This window comes from Podarcis bocagei (genome assembly GCF_964188305.1).
Source record: "Podarcis bocagei genome assembly, chromosome: 15".
Classification (NCBI taxonomy): domain Eukaryota; kingdom Metazoa; phylum Chordata; class Lepidosauria; order Squamata; family Lacertidae; genus Podarcis; species Podarcis bocagei.
The window spans coordinates 3374641-3394675 of NC_138141.1; the positions used below are offsets into that span (position 1 = coordinate 3374641).

At 40.3% G+C, this 20035-nt stretch overlaps 1 protein-coding gene across 1 annotated transcript in view; it reads right to left on the minus strand.

Moving 5' to 3' along the window:
• Window positions 1-20035, minus strand: part of ENTPD4 (ectonucleoside triphosphate diphosphohydrolase 4) — a 30269-nt gene that overhangs the window by 7124 nt on the left and 3110 nt on the right. The window contains exons 4-11 of the mRNA XM_081171904.1: window positions 17548-17727; window positions 17117-17322; window positions 15485-15635; window positions 15287-15390; window positions 6289-6348; window positions 5344-5474; window positions 2465-2631; window positions 979-1329 (exon numbers count right to left, since the gene is read on the minus strand). Coding sequence (XP_081028030.1) covers window positions 979-1329; window positions 2465-2631; window positions 5344-5474; window positions 6289-6348; window positions 15287-15390; window positions 15485-15635; window positions 17117-17322; window positions 17548-17727 — 1350 coding nt within the window. The remainder of the gene's footprint in view (window positions 1-978; window positions 1330-2464; window positions 2632-5343; window positions 5475-6288; window positions 6349-15286; window positions 15391-15484; window positions 15636-17116; window positions 17323-17547; window positions 17728-20035) is intronic.

The following is a 20035-nucleotide window of genomic DNA, read 5'->3' on the forward strand; positions in this document are numbered from 1 at the left end:
GAAGAGCTTCCAGGAATGAAACAGGGTGGGGGTTATAACAGGAACACACACAAGGGAGAAACAGGTTCTCTAAATAAAAAGAAAAGTGTCAATTGGGCTCAAATAAAAATTGAGCACCTTTTTAAAGAACTTGCTTCTCCCTTGTCAGTATGGGCTTTCAGAGCCTACTAGCTCAAAATTACATCTCTTTCCATCTCCACCACCCATCTCTGCTCCACCACTATGAGCAACAGCCAGGCTCCCTCCAGGCACTCTTCTTGCCCGAACCTCTTCCCCAGTTTGATCACAGTAACTACCACCCCCTGCTGTTCCCTCTCCATGAAGCCGAAAATTAAGGAGTTGGCTGGTGAGGATTTTATTGAACATATGCAGGGAATCTGTGTATTGCATGTATATGCCTATACCTCTGGAACCCACCCCGTTACATATCATACAAGCGCTGTCTCTATTGTCCTTTTTGGTACCAACTGAAGACCTTCCTTTTTCAAAAATCCTTTTAAGTGAATATTCCGATCCCAGTTTGTATCTGTATTGGTTAGGAAATCTTTCTTATTGATGGGTTTATTGTCGATCGCTTTGGAATGTTTCATGGAAAGCAATTCATAAATGAAATAAATATACCTATATAGCAGAATGTTACCTTAATGATAGAAACTTAGGACTCTCAGAACCAAAACTCTTCAACATCAATCACAACTCATGTACATGTGTAATAAAGAGTAGCATTAATTTTATTATATTTTGCCCTGCCCTCCTTCCAAGGAACTCAGGGTCATATAAAAAGCACGCTGTCTCTCTTACACACACACACCCCACCCCCACCACTGCCAATTTCACTTTCACAACAACCATCTGAGGCTGGTTAGGCTGAGAGAAAAGTGATTGCCCCAAGATCACCAAATTAGCTTTGTGGGTTCACTGAGACGATGACCCCTAGCCTCCCAGGCCCTTGGTCTGACAATCTAGCTGCCCCTTCACCACCCAAAAGCAGAGGGACCTTTTACCTTTGCAGCTTTAATAAACTTAGCAGCGATGTACTCTCCTCCCATCCGCAATACATCCTCGGTACAGTAATAGAACTCTGAGAACCCATAGAACTCGCTGTTCTCAAAGTGCACAGGAGGCTGATAAATGCCATTCAAAGAAGTCTGCGTCTCATTTGTCTTATTCATGAAAGGCTGAATAACATCACGGCACAAGTGAAAATCTCCTGTCCCTCGAAGATGCATCTTCTGCCCATTCTGCTGGATTTCATCCTCAGCATCCAAAGGCAGGCAAGGGTCTAAATAGGGGGTATCAGAAGTCATACCAATCTGTTTGCCTAGAAGCCTGCAAAAAAGATTGAGCAAAGTTACATGTGCAAAAACAGTTTACAGGATACCAGATTGCTCTGCCTTGGAGAGTGGTCCCACCTGGCGCTGTGTCAGGTGGGCAAGCACAAATTGGGGAAAGCAACACAATGGCAAAATCTGTGACTTCTAGTAGGCCTGTGGTGGTCAATGCAGGATGCAACTACAACATCCTTAACAGAGGACCATTCCACCTGTGCTTAACATCCCTGACAGACAACCATCCCACCCGTGAAGGAGGGCCCACCACTCCCTGAGGCAGGCTGTTCCAGTGCCACACAGCTCCTCCCATGAGAAAGCTTTTTCTAATGTTCCTCTTGCATGGATACGCGATCAGGACACTGGTCAGCAGGGCCTGCTGGCAGTCCAGAGGGTGGCAACATGAGAACAGGGTCTTTTCTGTGGTGGCTCCCTGCTTCTGGACTGCTCTCTCTAGGGAGACTCACCTGGCACCTTCATGGCATATTTAAGCACTAGGCAAAAGCATTTCTCTATAACCAGGCTTTGGCTGAGTAAACATTATACAGCCTTTAAATCTGTTTGTGGGAGAGGGGTTATTGGTTTGTTTTTGTTTGTTATGTATTTTGTGTTCTCATTTTGTGAACTGCCCTGTGAAGGGCAGTATATACAAACTGAGTAAATGGCAATATTAATCATAATGATGGCTGGGAGATAAGTCAGATAAAGAAGGGCTAGGGAGACACGTAGCAGTTAAGAGTGAGGCTTCCAAGTTCCTTGGAACTGAGGTGTGAGGAAAGGAGGGGGCAGAGCGAGCCTGACTGGAGTTCCAGTTGAGCCAAAGCCCTCCAGGGAGAGGGTGCTGGGAAGGAGCTTATAGAATCATAGTATTGGAAGGGACCTTCATGGTCATCTAGTCCAACCGCCTGCAATGCAGGAATCTCAACTAAAGCATCCACCTTCTGCTTAACAATCTCTAATGAAGAAGAGTCCACCACCTTCCGAGGGCGTCTGTCCCACTGTCAAATAGCTCTTACCTACATGATTACTGCAACCATCTGAAGATGTGCCCATCTCACTGGGGAAGATTTAAATGTTGACATGTACAGGAGGGAAATCATTTGGATCTGGAAATCAAGTTAATCATAGAATATTACCTGTTTCTAAATACTGTGGTGGTAAATATGCTGTCTGCATATCTCTGCCGGGCAGCATTTCCACCAAAGCCGAGGAAAGTTGCCACATAAACTCGGTACACATGTTCAGTTTGGTGAGCATCGCACCCTAGATTAAACTCTGCAAGTAGGTTCTTGGCCACCTCCTCCTGCAGATCCCAAAAGACGAGATTAAAGAGGCATGAACAGCTCTGCTTTGTGTTGTGTAACACTTAACTCTGAATAGAGGGAAGTTATTTCAAATCTGCAGCTCTCTAAACATTTTCACAAGAACTTTCTCTAGAGGAACTCTTTGTACTCAATACCCAAGTGTCAAAGCGGGGGACCTCCAGATGCAGTTGGACTACAACTCCCATCATGTCCGGCAATCAGACATGCTGGTTGGGGCTGATAGGAGTTGCAGTTGATTAACATTTGGAGAGCACCACATGGGGTAGCCCTTGCTAAAGAAAGCAGCACCAACACCCAAAACTCTGCTAGTTGACCAAATCTGCGCAATTTATGATCCTGGTTGCAGCCCACCCATGGGGAAACTGTACATGTTCTTATATTCACCCGTTAACTCTTGCCTCTTCTTTTCCTTCCCACCCTTTGACATCTTTACCACATATAAAGTATAAATTACTGAAGGCAAGGGGCAGATATATTAACTTCTGAATGCCCTGGAATCATTACTCCCTCCATGGGACAGAGAAATCTTTGAGGAACATGCATTGGGGGCAGAAGAAATGTAACCTGGCGCAAACACCACTTAATAGCCCTAGAGGTTAGTCTCTAGAGCAAAGTCCAGCAAAACCTCCTTTCCTGAATTACTTTTGAAATTACTACAGAGACTATTTCTACAGAGGCATTCTCTGTCTGTTGGTTAAAATGTTCACGTGAAATATGACCTGCCAGTTGGCTTAAGAGGACACATCATTAAGAGGTTGAAAACAAATAAAGGATGAAGCATGTTTAAGTAATTTATCAAATAAAGTTATCTACAGCTGGGAGGTTCTCCATTTCTGAGAGGTTTTCATTTTACTGTGATCTATTTTCAACCCTCCATCTCACTGATTAATGCTTGAAAAGAGAGCTACATGGCTGCCTATGGGACTGAAATGTTAGGAATGCACTGCTTGACTCTTAAGATAGGCAAGAACCGTGTGGATTTCTGAGAGTGCACCGTGGATGCTGAATTTTAAACTATTTTAAAGCACATACCAATAGCAAACTTAGTTGGTCTCTAAGCTGCTACTGGAAGGATTTTTTAAAAAAAATCATTAACTGTCAATGTCATGCAGCAATTATTCCATAAGCAACTGTTAGAAATTAAAGTGGAGATGAGTAAAATGGTTTTAAAAATTGTATTGTGTAAAGCCGAGGCTGGAGAAGTTACAGAATACTTGGAGAAAATGCTGATGGAGAACTGCCAGAAAAGGAGAACGGAATGGTAAAACTGGAGACAAGAGAGGATGAAATCCAGAGAACATCCACACAGATGCCTGAAGGAGTGAAATAGCCAAATGCTGGAGTTATGATGTTGGAGGAGGCGGTGGTGTGCATAGATGGAGAGACTAAGAAATATCCTGAACTGGAAGAGATAGGGTTGAGAAAGAAAGGAATGTGATTGAAACTGGAAGAAAGAGCTACTACGTTTCCTGCAACATTTTTGGAAAAAGAATGGAAGAGGAGAAAAATTCTATTAAAAAAAAGGATTGACAACCAATAGCTACAAGGAAATGGGATTGGAAGATATGAATTTGGGAGTGGATTAATGACTATATAAGAACTAAATAATTATGGACTGTTGTGTTAATACATAACCATAGTGAAGAAATTCTGGAACGAATAAGGACTGAATGTTTCTTAAAATTGGAGGGAACGTTGTGATGTTGGACTAGAGGAGGACTATTGTTGACTCTTACAGATAATAATAATCAAAGAACCTCCTTTGGACTTCTTGCAGTGAAAGAAATGAACAGGAGAGTCCCAGATGGAAAACTAGAAAAAAGCACCTAGCAGAGGAAGGAACAGCTGGATACTACTCTAGATTGAACATTTGACCGTTTTGAAGAACTATAGTATATATAACTGACAGATAGATAGTTGGAAGTCCTTTTTATCTACTTTTTATTTTTCATTTCCACTTTATTCTTTTCTTTAATATTCTTATTTGTTTTCTTTCCTTTTTCTTTCTGCTTTGCTTTGGTCTTTTGTATTATTTGTGGCTCTCTATTCAGGGTTAAAGAGGGGCTAACATGCTGATGAAGGTTATTGATAATTGACAAAAGAACCTGCATGAGGCAGGGAAGAGAATCTCCCAGGTGGGAGCTGGGGTGGTTCACCTGTCTCTGTGTGTGACAAGTTAAGATTTATCTGTGAAAGAGGACTTCGTATTCTTTTTTCTTTCTTTTTTATGTTTATGTTTTTGTTTAGATTAGTTGGTTTTTATTGCAATGTATTAGGAAAGGTCTGAATAAAACTTTATAAAAACAAACCAACAAACCAAAATAAATAACACCCACAATCCATACACCACCGCATATTCCCACCAAAAGTGTCACAATTTAAATGGCACAATTCAAAATGGGGGTTAAACACCAGGAAAAGTGAACGGTTGTGTAGCATAATTCAAGGACATTTGTATTAAACTGACTGATGAAATGAATCATGTACAGGCAGACTGCTTAGCTGATGGGACATCAAGATGCAACCTCCTCTCATCTTGGGGTGAAGATGTCACGTAGTGAAGCACAGAACTCATAACACGCAAAAGAAAAAGAATCAATGGTATATGGATTAAAACACAGGAAAAAAACAAAAGGAAAAGAAGGAAAAGTTGTACAGATAATAACCTGCTGTGAAGAGGCAAAGCTTACAGTTTTAGGGACTTCGTATGCTATTTGAGTTGACACACCACCCATGTCAAGTATACCCACAGTCCTCTTTCGAAGAATGGCTTCCTTGTTTTCACTGCCAGGAATATGCACCTCCACTACAGCATCATCCTCTGAAAGACAAGACGTGAAGGATGTTGAGATGTGGGGGCAAACCCTTCTGAGGATCTGAATTTCAAACATTTGCACTGCCATACAATGTAGAAATGGCAATCCTGCAATGGCAGCCTAATGCCAAGAGTTTGCTAGGCTGCAGAGTTGACAAAAACATGCAATTCTTGGTATAACACTCTTGAGGAGGACTCTCGGTAAGCTCTCTGAGCATAGTGCCCCAATGATCCCACATCACAGCCATAATGACAAGAGACCTGGAAGGTAATAGGAAAGTTAGCTTGTGGTGGGAGAAAATATGTGCTATATATTTTAACAGTATTAGGAAAGAAGCTTGGAGTAAAACAGGAAATGTTGCAATGTCATTCTAAAGTAGGCATATTTAGAATGACTTGTATATTGTTTTCAAAAATGGTAACACAGAGCTGGGAAAGATACAGAAAATAGCAATGAAAATAATACAGTATGGGGTTGAAGTACTTATTCAAAGTCGCCTCCATACCTCTCAAAAGCTAATGTTTTTGGGACTTCCTGGTGCATGTGTGTGTATACACACACACACACACACACACAGCCTTGTTAAAACTTCTGTAGCTGAAAATATTTAGGGTATTGTTTTATGCCTTCTGTTCTCTAATAGACACACATATTTTTAGACTCTATATCATTATTATGGATCAGAATCCACCAAGCACAGCTGCTGATCAACTTTTATTCACAGCTGCTGAAGGATATTGTCCACAAGCAACAGCCATCGGACCATCAACACCATTTCTCCCTTTGGTAGGCTACATAGAGTGCTATTGAGACACTTGCCATCATCGGTATGCTCAAATCTTCCCAGGACAAAGTTGATTCCAATCCACGCATATACTCCTAGAAAATTTAAGAGAACAATTTTAAGTATTAAAAGTTATTGAGCTGCACCTTTAAAAATAGTAAACTTAATTAAAACAGTATTATAACAAGGGCCCAACGAGACTTGCCCTTGCCCAGTCACTTTCACCCCGGGAAACCAGATCTTTACCACTGAATCGGAGCAAATGCCACAGTTCTGGACTTCCGGGGGCGGCGCGAAACTGTAATGGCGGTCCTCTTCGGGCTCTGAAGAGGGGCTCCGCGGAAAAGGGTCGGTCGCTGCGGCATAGCGACGACCCATCAAGATAAACCACGGGTAGAGTGAGCCCGTGGCCGTGGGACTCGGCGGGCACCAGAAGCTGCTCCGAAAGCACAGAAGGGACCCCGTAAGGAGACCCGGAGTGAAGGAGGGGTAGCGGTGCTGTGAGTTCATCGCTCTTTCCGCGGAAGCGAAGCCGCGCGGCTGTTACAGATGAGCGCTGATCCTTCTTCCTAAAATCAACGCTAAACTGCAAGCAACATACCCGTGAGTAAAGGGGTTTAAAATTTGGCAAAGAAATTCGGTTAATTTGGCTGAAAGCGGGAGACGAGAAAAGGGAAGTCCGTCTTCCGACATTGCTGACAAGATCAAAGCAAAGCTTTTAGAAACGGAAGCATTTGAAACGGGACTTTGGGAAGCTTAAACTTTTTCGTGCTATAAAATTTGCCTTTCTTATTGAGCTCAAGGTGGAAATGGACATTGACTAAAAGAAGCAGCAGATGGTGACTTTCCTCCTATCTTTTTTCTTCTTTGGGCTGTATTTTTAAAGAGCCAGATTGTCGGGCTGCCAGAGAGAGAGACTGTGTCAAACTGCGGAAACAGTTGCACTGTGCTAGAAAGTAATTGTTACATTTGAGCAGAAAAGACTGATTGGGATACTGTTACAAGCACCTTTCGTGAAACTTTGTCGATTTATAAAAGGTGCTTTGGGAGATCTTGAATTTATGAAGGGACTTTTGGATTAACGAATTTATTGTTTTGAAACAATTTGGAACTTCAATGGCGGATTACTTCCTTCCTTGTCTTTGAAATTGGGTGGCACTCCCCCTACAGGGCTTTCGGATTACAAAATCCTGGGAACTGACTTTTGTTTTGAATTCCATCTCACTGGCTGTTTACTCCTGAATTTGTCTTTCCCATGGAACAATAGACAATTTGACCTTGAACATTGACAGATGTGTAATGAGTGGTGCAGGGAGAACAAGAGCGTCTAAAGCAAAGGAAACTAAAGAAGCTAAGGAAAAAGAAAAGGAAAAGGAAAGAAGACCAGCACAATTTGTACAAACAACATTGACCCAAGGACGCCGTTCGTCGGTTCCAGCTGTACTGGTGTCTCATAGAGAACAAGGGGAAATAACTGAGAAGTCCACTGAGGAAGATATGGCAGCAGGTGGGTCAGACACACTATTAAAACAAATATTGGAGCAACTATCAAGTTTAAATCAGAAGGTGGACGATCAGTCTGTGAAGATAGATAAAGCAACTTCCTCGATCCAAAAACTGACTGACCAAGTTTCCCAGCACACGCAAGCCATAGAGAAATTGCAAGGAGCAACAGCGGAGAATCGAGAATTAGCTGGAGAAGCAATCCAGAAAGTGGGAGTCCTACAAAAAGAGGTTGAAGAAATAAAAGGAGAAGTTAGGCCCCTGCACAAACAGGTGGGTGAACAACAAGTCTATCTGTCAATGGTGGAACTGAAAAATCGTGAGAGCAACATCAAATTGAGAGGTATTCCAGAACTCGAGCAAGGAGATTTGATTGGATACTTAACACAGGAATTCTCGAAGTTCTGGGGTTTAAAGGAAGACACGGATTTTAAGATTGTCTCGGCATATAGATTGGGAAGACTGGTAAGGAAAGACAGATCCAGAGACTGCTTGATAATTTTAAGAACAAAGGAAGAGAGAGACAAGATCCTAGGCCTTCACTTCAAAAAAGCAATTGAAATACAAGAGAAAAGAGTGGAAATTTACAGAGATATCCCGAGGCAGCTGCTGGACCTTAGAGCCACCTATACAGAATTAGCAAAATTGCTGAGACACAACGCAATCCCCTATAGGTGGGAGTTTCCACAGGGATTATCCTTCACCTACAAAGAAAGGAAGGTTAAAATAAGAACACCTGAAGATAACCAAAGGTTCCTTCACGACCACGGAGAAGATCTCCAAAAAGGAGCGGATTGGTTTCCAGTTTTACCAGCACCAGCACCGCCCGGAAGTGGGCCAACGCCTATACCTTCGGGATCTGAACAAAAGGAAGACACCCCATCTTAAGAACATCTTAAATAGAACAGGATGTCTCTGCAGCTACTTAGTTGGAACATAAATGGCGGGAATTCTCCGGAAAAAAGGAGAAGGATATTTCATATCCTAAAAAAAGAACAATTGGATGTAATATGTTTGCAAGAAACACACGTGACTAGGCTCCACAGGAAAGTATTAATTAATAAAAGACTTGGCCAAGAATTTATCTCATCAGATAAAGTTAAAAAAAGAGGTGTTGTAATTTATGCAAAGGAGAACCTGTCGCCAAAATTTTTATTTAAAGATGATCATGGAAGAATCCTCGCAATTGAAATTCAAACACAAGGGGAAAAGATTTTGATATTAGGAATCTACGCGCCAAATGATGGAAAATCAGAATTCTACAAGAAGCTGCATGAGACAATGATGGACTATTTGGACTATGCTAATATTATTGTGATGGGAGATATGAATGGGGTGGTGTCTACAAATATGGACAAATCCCAAAATCAAAACTTAACAACAGAGGGCAGACTCCCTAAAACTTTCTTTGAAATGACAGACAATATGGACTTGATTGACATTTGGAGGACAAAGAACCCCTTGGGTAAAGAAGGAACTTTCTTTTCTGAGGCCCACTTGTCATGGACACGAATCGACCAAATTTGGATATCTAGAGGGCTGGCTCCGAAAACGAGAAAAGTGGAAATCTGCCCAAAAACCTGCTCCGACCACAATGCCATAAAAATGGAACTGAGACTTTTCCCAACTGGATCCTTCAGATGGAGAATGAATGACACCTTGTTAAGAGATCAAGAGATTGTGAAGAAGGCCCAAAAAACACTAAAGGACTACTTTGAAATAAATTTGAACACTACGGTGGAGAAAAGAACAATCTGGGATGCAAGTACCAACTGGATCTTCAGATGGAGAATGAATGACACCTTGGTTAAGAATCAGAGATTGTGAAGAAGGCCAATCAAAAGTTTAGAGAAAATAAGTGAAGGAGAGAAAAAATTGAGAACCAAACCGAAATCTAAAGAGGTGCTAAGAGAGATCAAATTTCATCAAGCACAATATTCGAAACTGATCAATCAAGAGATTGAGTGGAAAATCAAACAAATGAAGCAGAGATCGTTTGAATCAGCAAATAAATGTGGAAAGTTGCTGGCTTGGCAGCTGAAAAAAAGACAAAAGTTAAATACGGTTACAAATCTGGAGATTCAAGGAAAAATAGTTCAGAAACCAGAAGAAATAAGAAAGTGCTTCCACAGATATTTCAAAGAGCTCTACGCACAGGGGCCTCAGAAAGAACCGGAAATGGACCAATTTTTGGAAACAAATGGACTACCTAAAATAAGTCAAGATAAAAGATCAATTCTTAACAGCAAAATAACTCAACAGGAAATTGAAGGTGCCATCCAAAACATGCAGCTGGGCAAATCTCCAGGCCCGGATGGACTCACCTCCAAATATTACAAAACTTTGAAGGATTTCTTGATACAACCGTTGTTGGAGGTTTGTAACCAGATCATGGAGGGGAGGAAGGCACCGGAAACGTGGAAAGAAGCATTTATCACATTGATTCCCAAGTCAGAAAGGGAAAAGACTCAGCTTAAGAACTACCGTCCCATCTCACTCCTGAATGTGGATTACAAAATTTTTGCAGACATTTTAGCAAGTAGACTTAAAAAAGTATTAAATGAAGTAATTCACAAGGACCAAGCAGGCTTTCTCCCTGGTAGACACATGTCGGACAATACCAGGAACATCATTGATATTTTGGAGCTGTTGCGAATTAGAAATACAAGGGCTGCTTTAATCTTTATTGATGCGGAGAAAGCATTTGACAACATTTCTTGGATGTTTATGAAGAAGAACTTGAAAGGGATGGGAGTGGGACGGGGGTTTGAAAATGGATTAGAAGCAATCTATTTAGAACAAAAAGCTAAACTGATAGTGAACAATGTGGTATCGGAGGAACTTCGAATTGAAAAAGGGACACGACAGGGGTGCCCTTTATCCCCTCTGCTATTTATTTCTGTTCTGGAGGTATTGCTGAAGATGATTAGGGAGGACCAGCTGGTGCAAGGTATAGAGGTCGGAGCGAAACAATACAAACTGAAAGCCTTTGCAGATGACCTAGTCTTGACAGTACAGGAGCCAGTATCTAGTACAAAAAGAGTTTTGGAACTTATTTTGGAGTTTGGTCGGGTGGCGGGATTTAAGTTAAACAAACAAAAAACTAAGGTTTTGGTCAAAAATCTGACACCTACAGAGATAGAGGAGTATCAGAAAGAGACAGAGCTAAGTGTGGTTAAAAAAGTGAAATACCTGGGGGTATACTTGTCCACTAAAAATTTAAACCTTTTTAAAGATAACTATGAAAAATGTTGGTTGGAAATTAAAAAAGACTTGGATATTTGGTCAAGATTGAAACTTACCTTGTCAGGCCGAATCGCAGCTATAAAGATGTGTGTTTTGCCTAAAATGCTATTTTTATTTCAGACCCTTCAGGTCGTGGACAGAATGGAATGTTTTGGAAAATGGCAGAAGGATATTTCTAAGTTTGTCTGGCAGGGCAAAAAGCCCCGAATAAAATTTAAAATACTAACCGACTCAAAAGAAAGAGGGGGGTTTGCCCTGCCGGACCTAAGGTTGTACTATGAAGCTGCAGCCTTCTGCTGGTTGAAGGATTGGTTCCTGTTGGAAAACACCGATGTCCTAGATCTGGAAGGGTTTGATAATGTGTATGGTTGGCATGCATACTTGTGGTATGACAAGGCGAAGGTCCATAAATTGTTTAAAAATCATATTGTCAGAAAATCAATTTTTGCCGTCTGGATGAAGTACAAGGATTTATTAGAAAGCAAGACCCCGAGGTGGCTATCACCTGTGGAAGCCAAGATTTCTAAAAAAAAGCCCAATATGGAGGCCTACTGGCCAAAGTATTGGGAACTGATTGAAAGAGTTGGAGATAACTGGAAGCTCCAAAGCCAGGACAAATTAAAAGGTAAGGTGCGAGATTGGCTACATTATGCTCAAATTCAAGAGGTATTTAAAATGGACAGAAAAGTGGGTTTCCAGTTGGAGAAATCGAAACTGGAGACGGAGCTGCTAGAACCAAAGACTAAGGTACTTTCGAGGATGTATGACTTGCTGCTTAAATGGAACACACAGGATGAGACAGTTAAATCTGCTATGATAAAATGGGCACAGGAGGTGGGACACAACATTATGTCTGAAGACTGGGAAAGGTTATGGAACACCGGTATGAAATTCACGGCATGTAGTGCCTTGAAAGAGAACATTATGAAAATGGTATACCGGTGGTACATGACTCCAGTCAAGCTGGCTAAAATATATCATCTTTCTGATAATAAGTGTTGGAAATGCAAGGAGGCAGAAGGGACATTCTTTCACCTCTGGTGGACCTGCCCGAAAGTAAAGGCCTTTTGGGAAATCATACATAATGAGCTGAAAAAGGTATTTAGATATACCTTCTCTAAGAAACCAGAGGCCTTTCTCTTGGGCATGGTGGACCGGAAGGTGCCAAAGAAGGACAGAACCTTGTTTATGTATGCAACCACAGCAGCTAGGATTCTCATCGCTAAGTTCTGGAAAACACCAGATTTACCCACACTGGAGGACTGGCAGACGCAGTTGATGGACTATATGGAGTTGGCAGAAATGACTGGCAGAATCCGAGATCTGAGCGAAGAAACTATGGAGGAGGATTGGAAAAAATTTAAGGACTATTTGCAAAAACATTATAAGTTGTTCGAATGTTAAGATAGCGCACGATTAAGAAATGTTATGTTTCCGCAATTTATTTTAAGAAATGATAAAGTAAGTATTGATAGAAAAAACGAGAAATATTTGAAACAAATTATTATGTTTACTAAGAATGTCAAAACTAAATTACAATTTTTTGAAATTGGTAACATAATACATTTAAAGGTATAATAAGATGGGAAACAAGATAACAAATTGCTGAACTGGCTAGAACAATGAATGCAATGCTGAGAGGATGCGAGGAGGTCCAAAAGTGAATTGCTGAAAGATGTTAAGGAAAGTTTCATAATATTTTTTCTTGTTTTTATTTTTCCTTATATATATATATAAAAAATGTTTCTTGAATGTTGCCATGTAAACAAATTTGTTAATCTATGAAAAGAAACACAATAAAAATCTTTATAAAAAAAAAAAAAATGAATCGGAGCAAATGCCAATCAGGTTTACTCTGGATTGATGTTTGCTGCAATTTATTGCTAAAGAGCGGGTTTTCTGGAGGAAAATGGCAGGGCAAGGGTAAAACTGCATTCTAGGCACTGGACAACTACAAGTCTGGATGAGCCCCAATAAACTTGAGTTGTATGGAAAACTACTTTCCTTTTAAAAAAAATTAATCCAGACATGCTACTTCTCAGGTACATGGTTAAAAAAAAGAAAAACAACAATTCCTCACTGGCCACAATGATGTGTGAAAAAAACAGAAAATTCCAGCCTCTCCAAGACCTTCTAAAAATCTATGTACAGTCATACCTTGGCTCTTGAACAGAATGTGTTCCAGGAGTCCATTCGACTCCCGGAACAGTTAAAAAATCAAGGCAAGGCTTCCGATTGGCTGCAGGAGCGGAAGGCACAGTGGACATTCAGCTTCTGAAAATCATTCGAAAATGGGAACACTCACTTTCAGGTTTCGATCATTTGGGAGCTGATTTGTTCAGGAGCCAATGCGTTTGAGAGGTACGACTGTACTGTAGTATGAAAGTGCTCTGCCCAGCGATTCCAAATGTTGCCACCAGAGTGTGCTCTTGCAGCTTTATAGTAAAGGTAAAGGTAAAGGGACCCCTAACCATTAGGTCCAGTCGTGACCAACTCTGGGGTTGTGGCGCTCATCTCGCTTTATTGCCCAAGGGAGCCGGACTACAGCTTTTGGGTCATGTGGCCAGCATGACCAAGCCACTTTTGGCGAACCAGAGCAGCACACGGAAACGCCATTTACCTTCCCGCCAGAGCGGTACGTATTTATCTACTTACACTTTGAAGTGCTTTCGAACTGCTAGGTTAGCAGGAGCAGGGACCGAGCAACGGGAGCTCACCCCGTCGCAGGGGATTTGAACCGCCGACCTTCTGATCGGCAAGTCCTATGCTCTGTGGCCTAACCCACAGCGCCACCCGCATCCCTCCAGCTTTATAGTACAAGCCTGCTAATGAACAGCTATAAATAACAGAACAGAATGGCTTAGCTAAAACAGGCGTGGGGACTCTGTGGCCCTCTAGATGTTGTTGGGACTCCAATTTCCATCATCCCCAGGATGATAGGAGTTGTAGTGCAACATCTTCTCGAGGGCCACAAGGCACGGGAACTATGATGAGGGGAAAGAGGTGTATTGCTGGAAAAAACAAACAACGGATAAAGAAAGGCTTACAAAAAAATAAAGATTCCAGTATCTGTGATGTGTGCAGTGAATTAAGCAGTCAGCTAAGCAGACAAAGAAACACCTGATGACTTATTTATGTTTTTCATCAAGTTTTTATGTCAATTTTCTTCTTGCATTTTGTACTCTGCCTTGATTTTTTTAAAAAAATCAAAATATAGAATATAAATATATAAATTTAAAAAATAAGAGAAATCTAACTAAGGATGCTACAAGAAATACAGGTGAGTTGCAAAAAGTGCATTTCACACAGTGTAATTGTATTTGAAAATAATGGAGGGGTGTGGGGGTAAACAGTGTATGGTTATTCAAAGACATTTAAAGGTAAAAGGACCCCTGACCATTAAGTCCAGTTGCAGACAATTCTGGGGTTGTGGTGCTTATCTCGCTTTACAGGGTGAGGGAGCCGGTGTTTGTCTGCAGACCACAAACAGCTTCCAGGTCATGTGGCCAGAATGACTAAGCTGCTTCTGCCGAACTAGAGCAGCACATGGAAACACTGTTTACCTTCCTTCTGGAGCAGTACCTATTTATCTACTTGCACTTGACGTGCTTTCGAACTGCTAGGTGGGCAGGAGCTGGGACCAAGCAACGGGAGCTCACCCCATCGTGGGGTTTCGAACAGCCGACCTTCTGATCGGCAAGCCCCACGTCACATTTAGAATCTGCTTTATTTAGATCAACTGTTGACATTCCACTGATGAATCTCCAATAAAGCCCTTTCTCAGCCTCTCTCGATACTGCACAAATCCAGCTGATTTTACTCTTATATCATGCAGGGAAGACTTCTCATCCATTCATTCTCCTTCCCACCAAATATATTCTACCTAAAAAACCAACCACCAAACTAACACCCTCAAACTCCCTAACCCTGTTACATCCCTGGATATTTTTTAAAATTTATAGTAGAGAGGAAATGTAGCAATCTAAGGAGCCCCTGCCCCTTCAAAATTAACTTCCCATTTGCCTGTGTTTTTTGCTTCTTAAAATTGGAGTGACCTGGTATCGACACAATCTGGTTGTAGGCTAACTAGGTATATAGACATCCTGGAAAGGGACATATCTCTGCTCTCCTCATTCTGTGTTGTGATTCACAGCATCTCTTACAAATGCGTTTCTTGTAGCAGTTCTCTGTCACCCACTGAAGGGGACCTGCTCCCTGGACAGACATTCCATCAGTCTAGTGAATGTGGTTTCAAACTTGTCTTTTTCAAAAGCAGTTCCTTACCTTCTTGCTTTCCTGAAATAACCTCAGCATGCGAGTCCGAAAACAGAAAATCAAAATGCACTGGGATATCAGTTAGCAGGTCTTCTAGTATTGCCTTTTGCTGGCTGCAAGATTCCAAATATGTTTAAAATACAAATAGACCCCTAACATACTCAATTCTCTGTATTAAACTGTAATAGAAAAAAGATATTCAGTCACCTCTCTGGTAAGATTCTCATCCCTGCTGTACAAAGGATATACAGAGGTGTTTCTTTATGTTTTGCACGGGGGACATGTGCAGCAGCAAAGCTCAGAAGTGGGAAAATATAGTCACTGACTTTTTCAGGAGAGGTAGCAAATTCTGAAATGCCTAAAAAAAGCAATGGAGATACATATGAGTATATATGCATACAGCAGAAAGTGGGAGAGTCCAACATACACAAAACCCCTTATTATTTCAAAGAGTTTCTGATTGTAAGAGTTGGAAGCTGAATAACTTGTTTGCTTTTTTGGTGAATTTTCTGGGTAACATTCAGTATGCCAATCCAATTAAAGACAAAATACTGCCTGAGCAAAGGGATCTACTAGCCACTATAATTCATGTGGCTATAACTTTACTACAAAAGTGATTTATTGGTTTTTAAAAAGCCTGTTTCTGGAAAGGTCAAGACATGTGAGCTGAGATTAGTAACATTATCTAGGCAAAAAGTAAAACACCTTGGCTCCCATGCTACAAAGGTTGTATTAGAATGGACCTTGGAATATGTTTTATTAGAGCATAAAAGGCATATATAACTGGAGTCCATATAACGGCCATGCAACCAAATGGAGAAGAAAGGCCCCAAGACATCAAATAATCATTCCATCTATTTGAAAGGAGGCATCCACAGTATGTTTGAATGCCAGGGAAAAGGCCATATTACAGGTACTTGAACGATGCATCTTTCAATTTATGTGTCAGGAAAAGCATACGGCTTGAAGTTTAATATAGCATCCTGAAGTTTGCACTTTGAATAGAACTGGTCCACAGATTCCAGATCCTTAAAAGCATTTCACTCATTCTGGAAAACAGGACATTTCGTAGGTGGTTTTTTTCAGTGTTCTCCATTTTTTTCTATTTTATTTTTTTTCAAATTGGAAGTAAGTTTCACTAAACAGAGTCTTGTGCCTGAGTAAAAATGCCTAATAGCCAAATAGCATAATTTCACATGCTATATTGGAATTTTAGGCTACAGCAGTATTTTTTTAGTAAATATTGCATATAAACACAGTTCACTGATGAAAAGAAAATTATGACTTGATCATATTTATTCACATAAAAAATAAGGACACTGAACAGATGCCACAGATCGAGTCTGACAACAAATAAAATCTCAACATAACACGTCAACTTCTATTTATATACCACCTTTATATATATATATATACTTAAGGTAGCTTCCATGAAACAGTCACTGTTAGTTGACGTAACTACCAATAGGTCCTTCCTCAAGGAGTTTTTCTAAAGTTATAACCTTCCAGTTTACTGCACAGGCCAACCAGTGCTGAATTTCAAACCACAGGAAAACAACTCTTTGTTTTTATGTTACAATAGCAAGCAGAACTGTCTGCAAGAATGAGGTGAAGGAGGTTAGAATGAAATCAAAACCCTTGGCTATGTGGACTGACTTCCAAGTAAACATGGGCAGAATTGGCCTGCACATATCATCCCAAGTAAAACAGGGATAAAACACAATAAAACATTTAATAAAATGAAACTGCTACATTTTTATAAATTACCATTCTTTTTAAGACATGCTGCTAAGCTATGGCAGGGGGAAAAAAACCAAGTTATGGCCTTTTCTCCAATACCTGGTTTAATTTTCATAACCACTGGTTTGCTGTTTTTGTCCCTCATTTGTTTGATGTCCAGCAAATCATGTGGGTTGCCATTGTGCCTCGGCCACCAATACACAAAGATCCTAGATCCACTGCTACCACAGTCCACCATAATACCATAGTTCAACTTGGGATTGTTGGTATCTGTAGCTTCTGTGTCGGTTACTCGAGCAAGATACCTGGAAGAGAGCATCAAAGTGTTGTTTAGCAGCAAATTTCATTGAAACCAGTGGGACTGAGTTTAAAGAGTCAACAAGAATAAGATATCACTGCAAATTGCATTCAATTTATAGGGACTTAGAAGCACATTTAAAAGCAAAAACAACTATCCGTTACTTGTGTTGTTCTCAGATGTGAACAAACACTTTTGGAACATATATTTTTGTCTTACAGGATTTTCTTACCTGTGCAGCTTTTTGTCCCTGTAGCCATATTTTACAACAGAATAGTACAGCAAGAAAAAGGCAGCAGCGAGCAACCCAATGACAATAATCTGCCGTAACGTGGTGTTCAATATTCGTGGACACCCTACTGGGGAAATGCTGAAGTGCCAAGAAGCAGGAAACAGACATGAAACACTGATCCTGAAATTTAGAAAACAAAAAGTTAGCCTGTCTGAAAAGGTACCTTACTACAGTACACTCACTGACACACAAAGGATCCAATCACTGGATCCCAAATGTTCTAAGCCAGAAAATATGTCATAGTGAATTTAAGTAGATTGTAAACTCTTCAAATAGATGATTCTGCAGTTTCAAGAACTGAAGGAAGACTCCAAAAGTTACATTACTAACTCTTAATTGCTAGATTTAAAATGCTTCCCTACACTTTGTATGTATTTAGAAGATGTATACCTTGTCCTCCGATTGCAGTCATGATGCTCAATTACAGTAATTCTAAAACCTCAATATCATCACTATTGACACTAAAGCAACAATCCAATATTAAGAACATAGATATGCTTAAGTAGATGAGTGAATGCAAGCTAAGTTTGCATAGCCCCCAATACTGCTATGAACACAAGTAGCTGCCTGGGGATAGAGGAGTGAAGCCACAAGGGTGGAGACTGCTGGCAGGAAGAAGAGATGATCAGGGGATATGGCTTAGTCACACAAAATTGTATATGTGGTCAGAAATTTCAGCTCCCACGACCACGGGCTTAAAATTTACGGCATGTAATGCCTTAAAAGAAAATATTATGAAAATGATCTATAGGTGGTACATGACCCCAGTCAAGCTAGCAAAAATCTACCATTTGCCTGACAATAAGTGTTGGAAGTGTAAAGAAACTGAAGGTACTTTCTATCACCTTTGGTGGACGTGCCCGAAGATTAAGGCTTTCTGGGAAATGATATATAATGAAAAAGGTACTTAAATGTACTTTCCCTAAGAAACCAGAGGCCTTTCTCTTGGGCATTGTCGGCCAATTGGTGCCAAAGAAAGATAGAACTTTTTTTATGTACGCTACTACAGCAGCAAGAATACTCATCGCAAAGCATTGGAAGACCCAAGATCTACCCACCCTGGAAGAATGGCAGATGAAGGTGATAGACTATATGGCATTGGCTGAAATGACCGGCAGAATCCGTGATCAGGGGAAAGAGACGGCGGGTGAAGATTGGAAAAAATTTAAAATCTATCTTAAGAAATATTACAAAATTAATGAATGCTAAAATGTTGAAGTTTTAGAAAAAAGGGGATTACAGTGGCACAAGATTAAGTAAAAGAAAAGAATAAATAAGGGACAAATTGGATTAAAATAAGTGTTAGGATTTGCTGAAATAATTTTGGAAATTGGGATGTAGAAAGGGGAGGTTTGGGGGAGTCGGAGAATGGAGGTTTATGAAAAAAAGGATATGAAATTATACATGTTTGTTTGTTTCTTTATTTGTTTGTATTGTCTATAAAATTTTTTGTAAAACCAATTAAAAAATATTTAAAAAAAAAGAAATTTCAGCTCCCACAGTGTAGCCTTCTAAGACACTGCTATAGTCAAGAGTTTGTGTACTGTAGTTTCTGCTGTTAAGTCAAGCAGAGCTTATTAGATGACCCTAGGGCAAGCCAAAATCCTCATATCTCAGACTGCAGGACTACAACATGAGAGGTACTACATTTATGGTATTGAGTTGCAGTAATTAGAGATGGAATCTTCAATTCATTCATCAGTTAGATTAACTTAAGCAATTAAATGCATTTTGATTTACTAAAAGATGCCCCAATTTAATCAAGTAGCAGCTTTTCATTTCAGTTTGAATAAAATTACTTTTTAAATTGTGGAAGCAAGTACCACCATTCTTCTTGTGTGAGAAAGGGCAATGCTTCCTTTATGATGCTGCTTGCTACAGGTGTGCAACATTTTTTCAAAGAACACTTTTCCTTTATCACAATCTCTCAAATGCATATCTTATCAATTCATTTTTAAAGCGTTAAGTAGATGACAAACCTGGTAAAATATTTTAAAAATAATTTATATATGTGCTGTTATTTCCAAACACCTTTTACCCACTTTTCCAATTTACATGCAATGCCACTGTGAGTCCTTTCCACTGAAGTCAATTTCAAGTACTCACTGCAGAATTCCCATTGGCATCTAGTTGGCCAGTGTGAGAACAGAATGCTAGAATAGAATGGCCTTTAGTCTCATTCAGCAGAGCTCCTTTTCTGTTTTTTATTTCTTCATGACACAAGTGCTGAAAACAAGCAATGGAAATTCAGCACCTTTTGTTATTTATTCATTATTTGTACCTATTTGTATCTTGTATAGTTCAGTATTCAGCTGTAACAGTTTACAGTGGTACCTCGGGTTACAGACGCTTCAGGTTACATACGCTTCAGGTTACAGACTCCGCTAACTCAGAAATAGTACCTCAGGTTAAGAACTTTGCTTCAGGA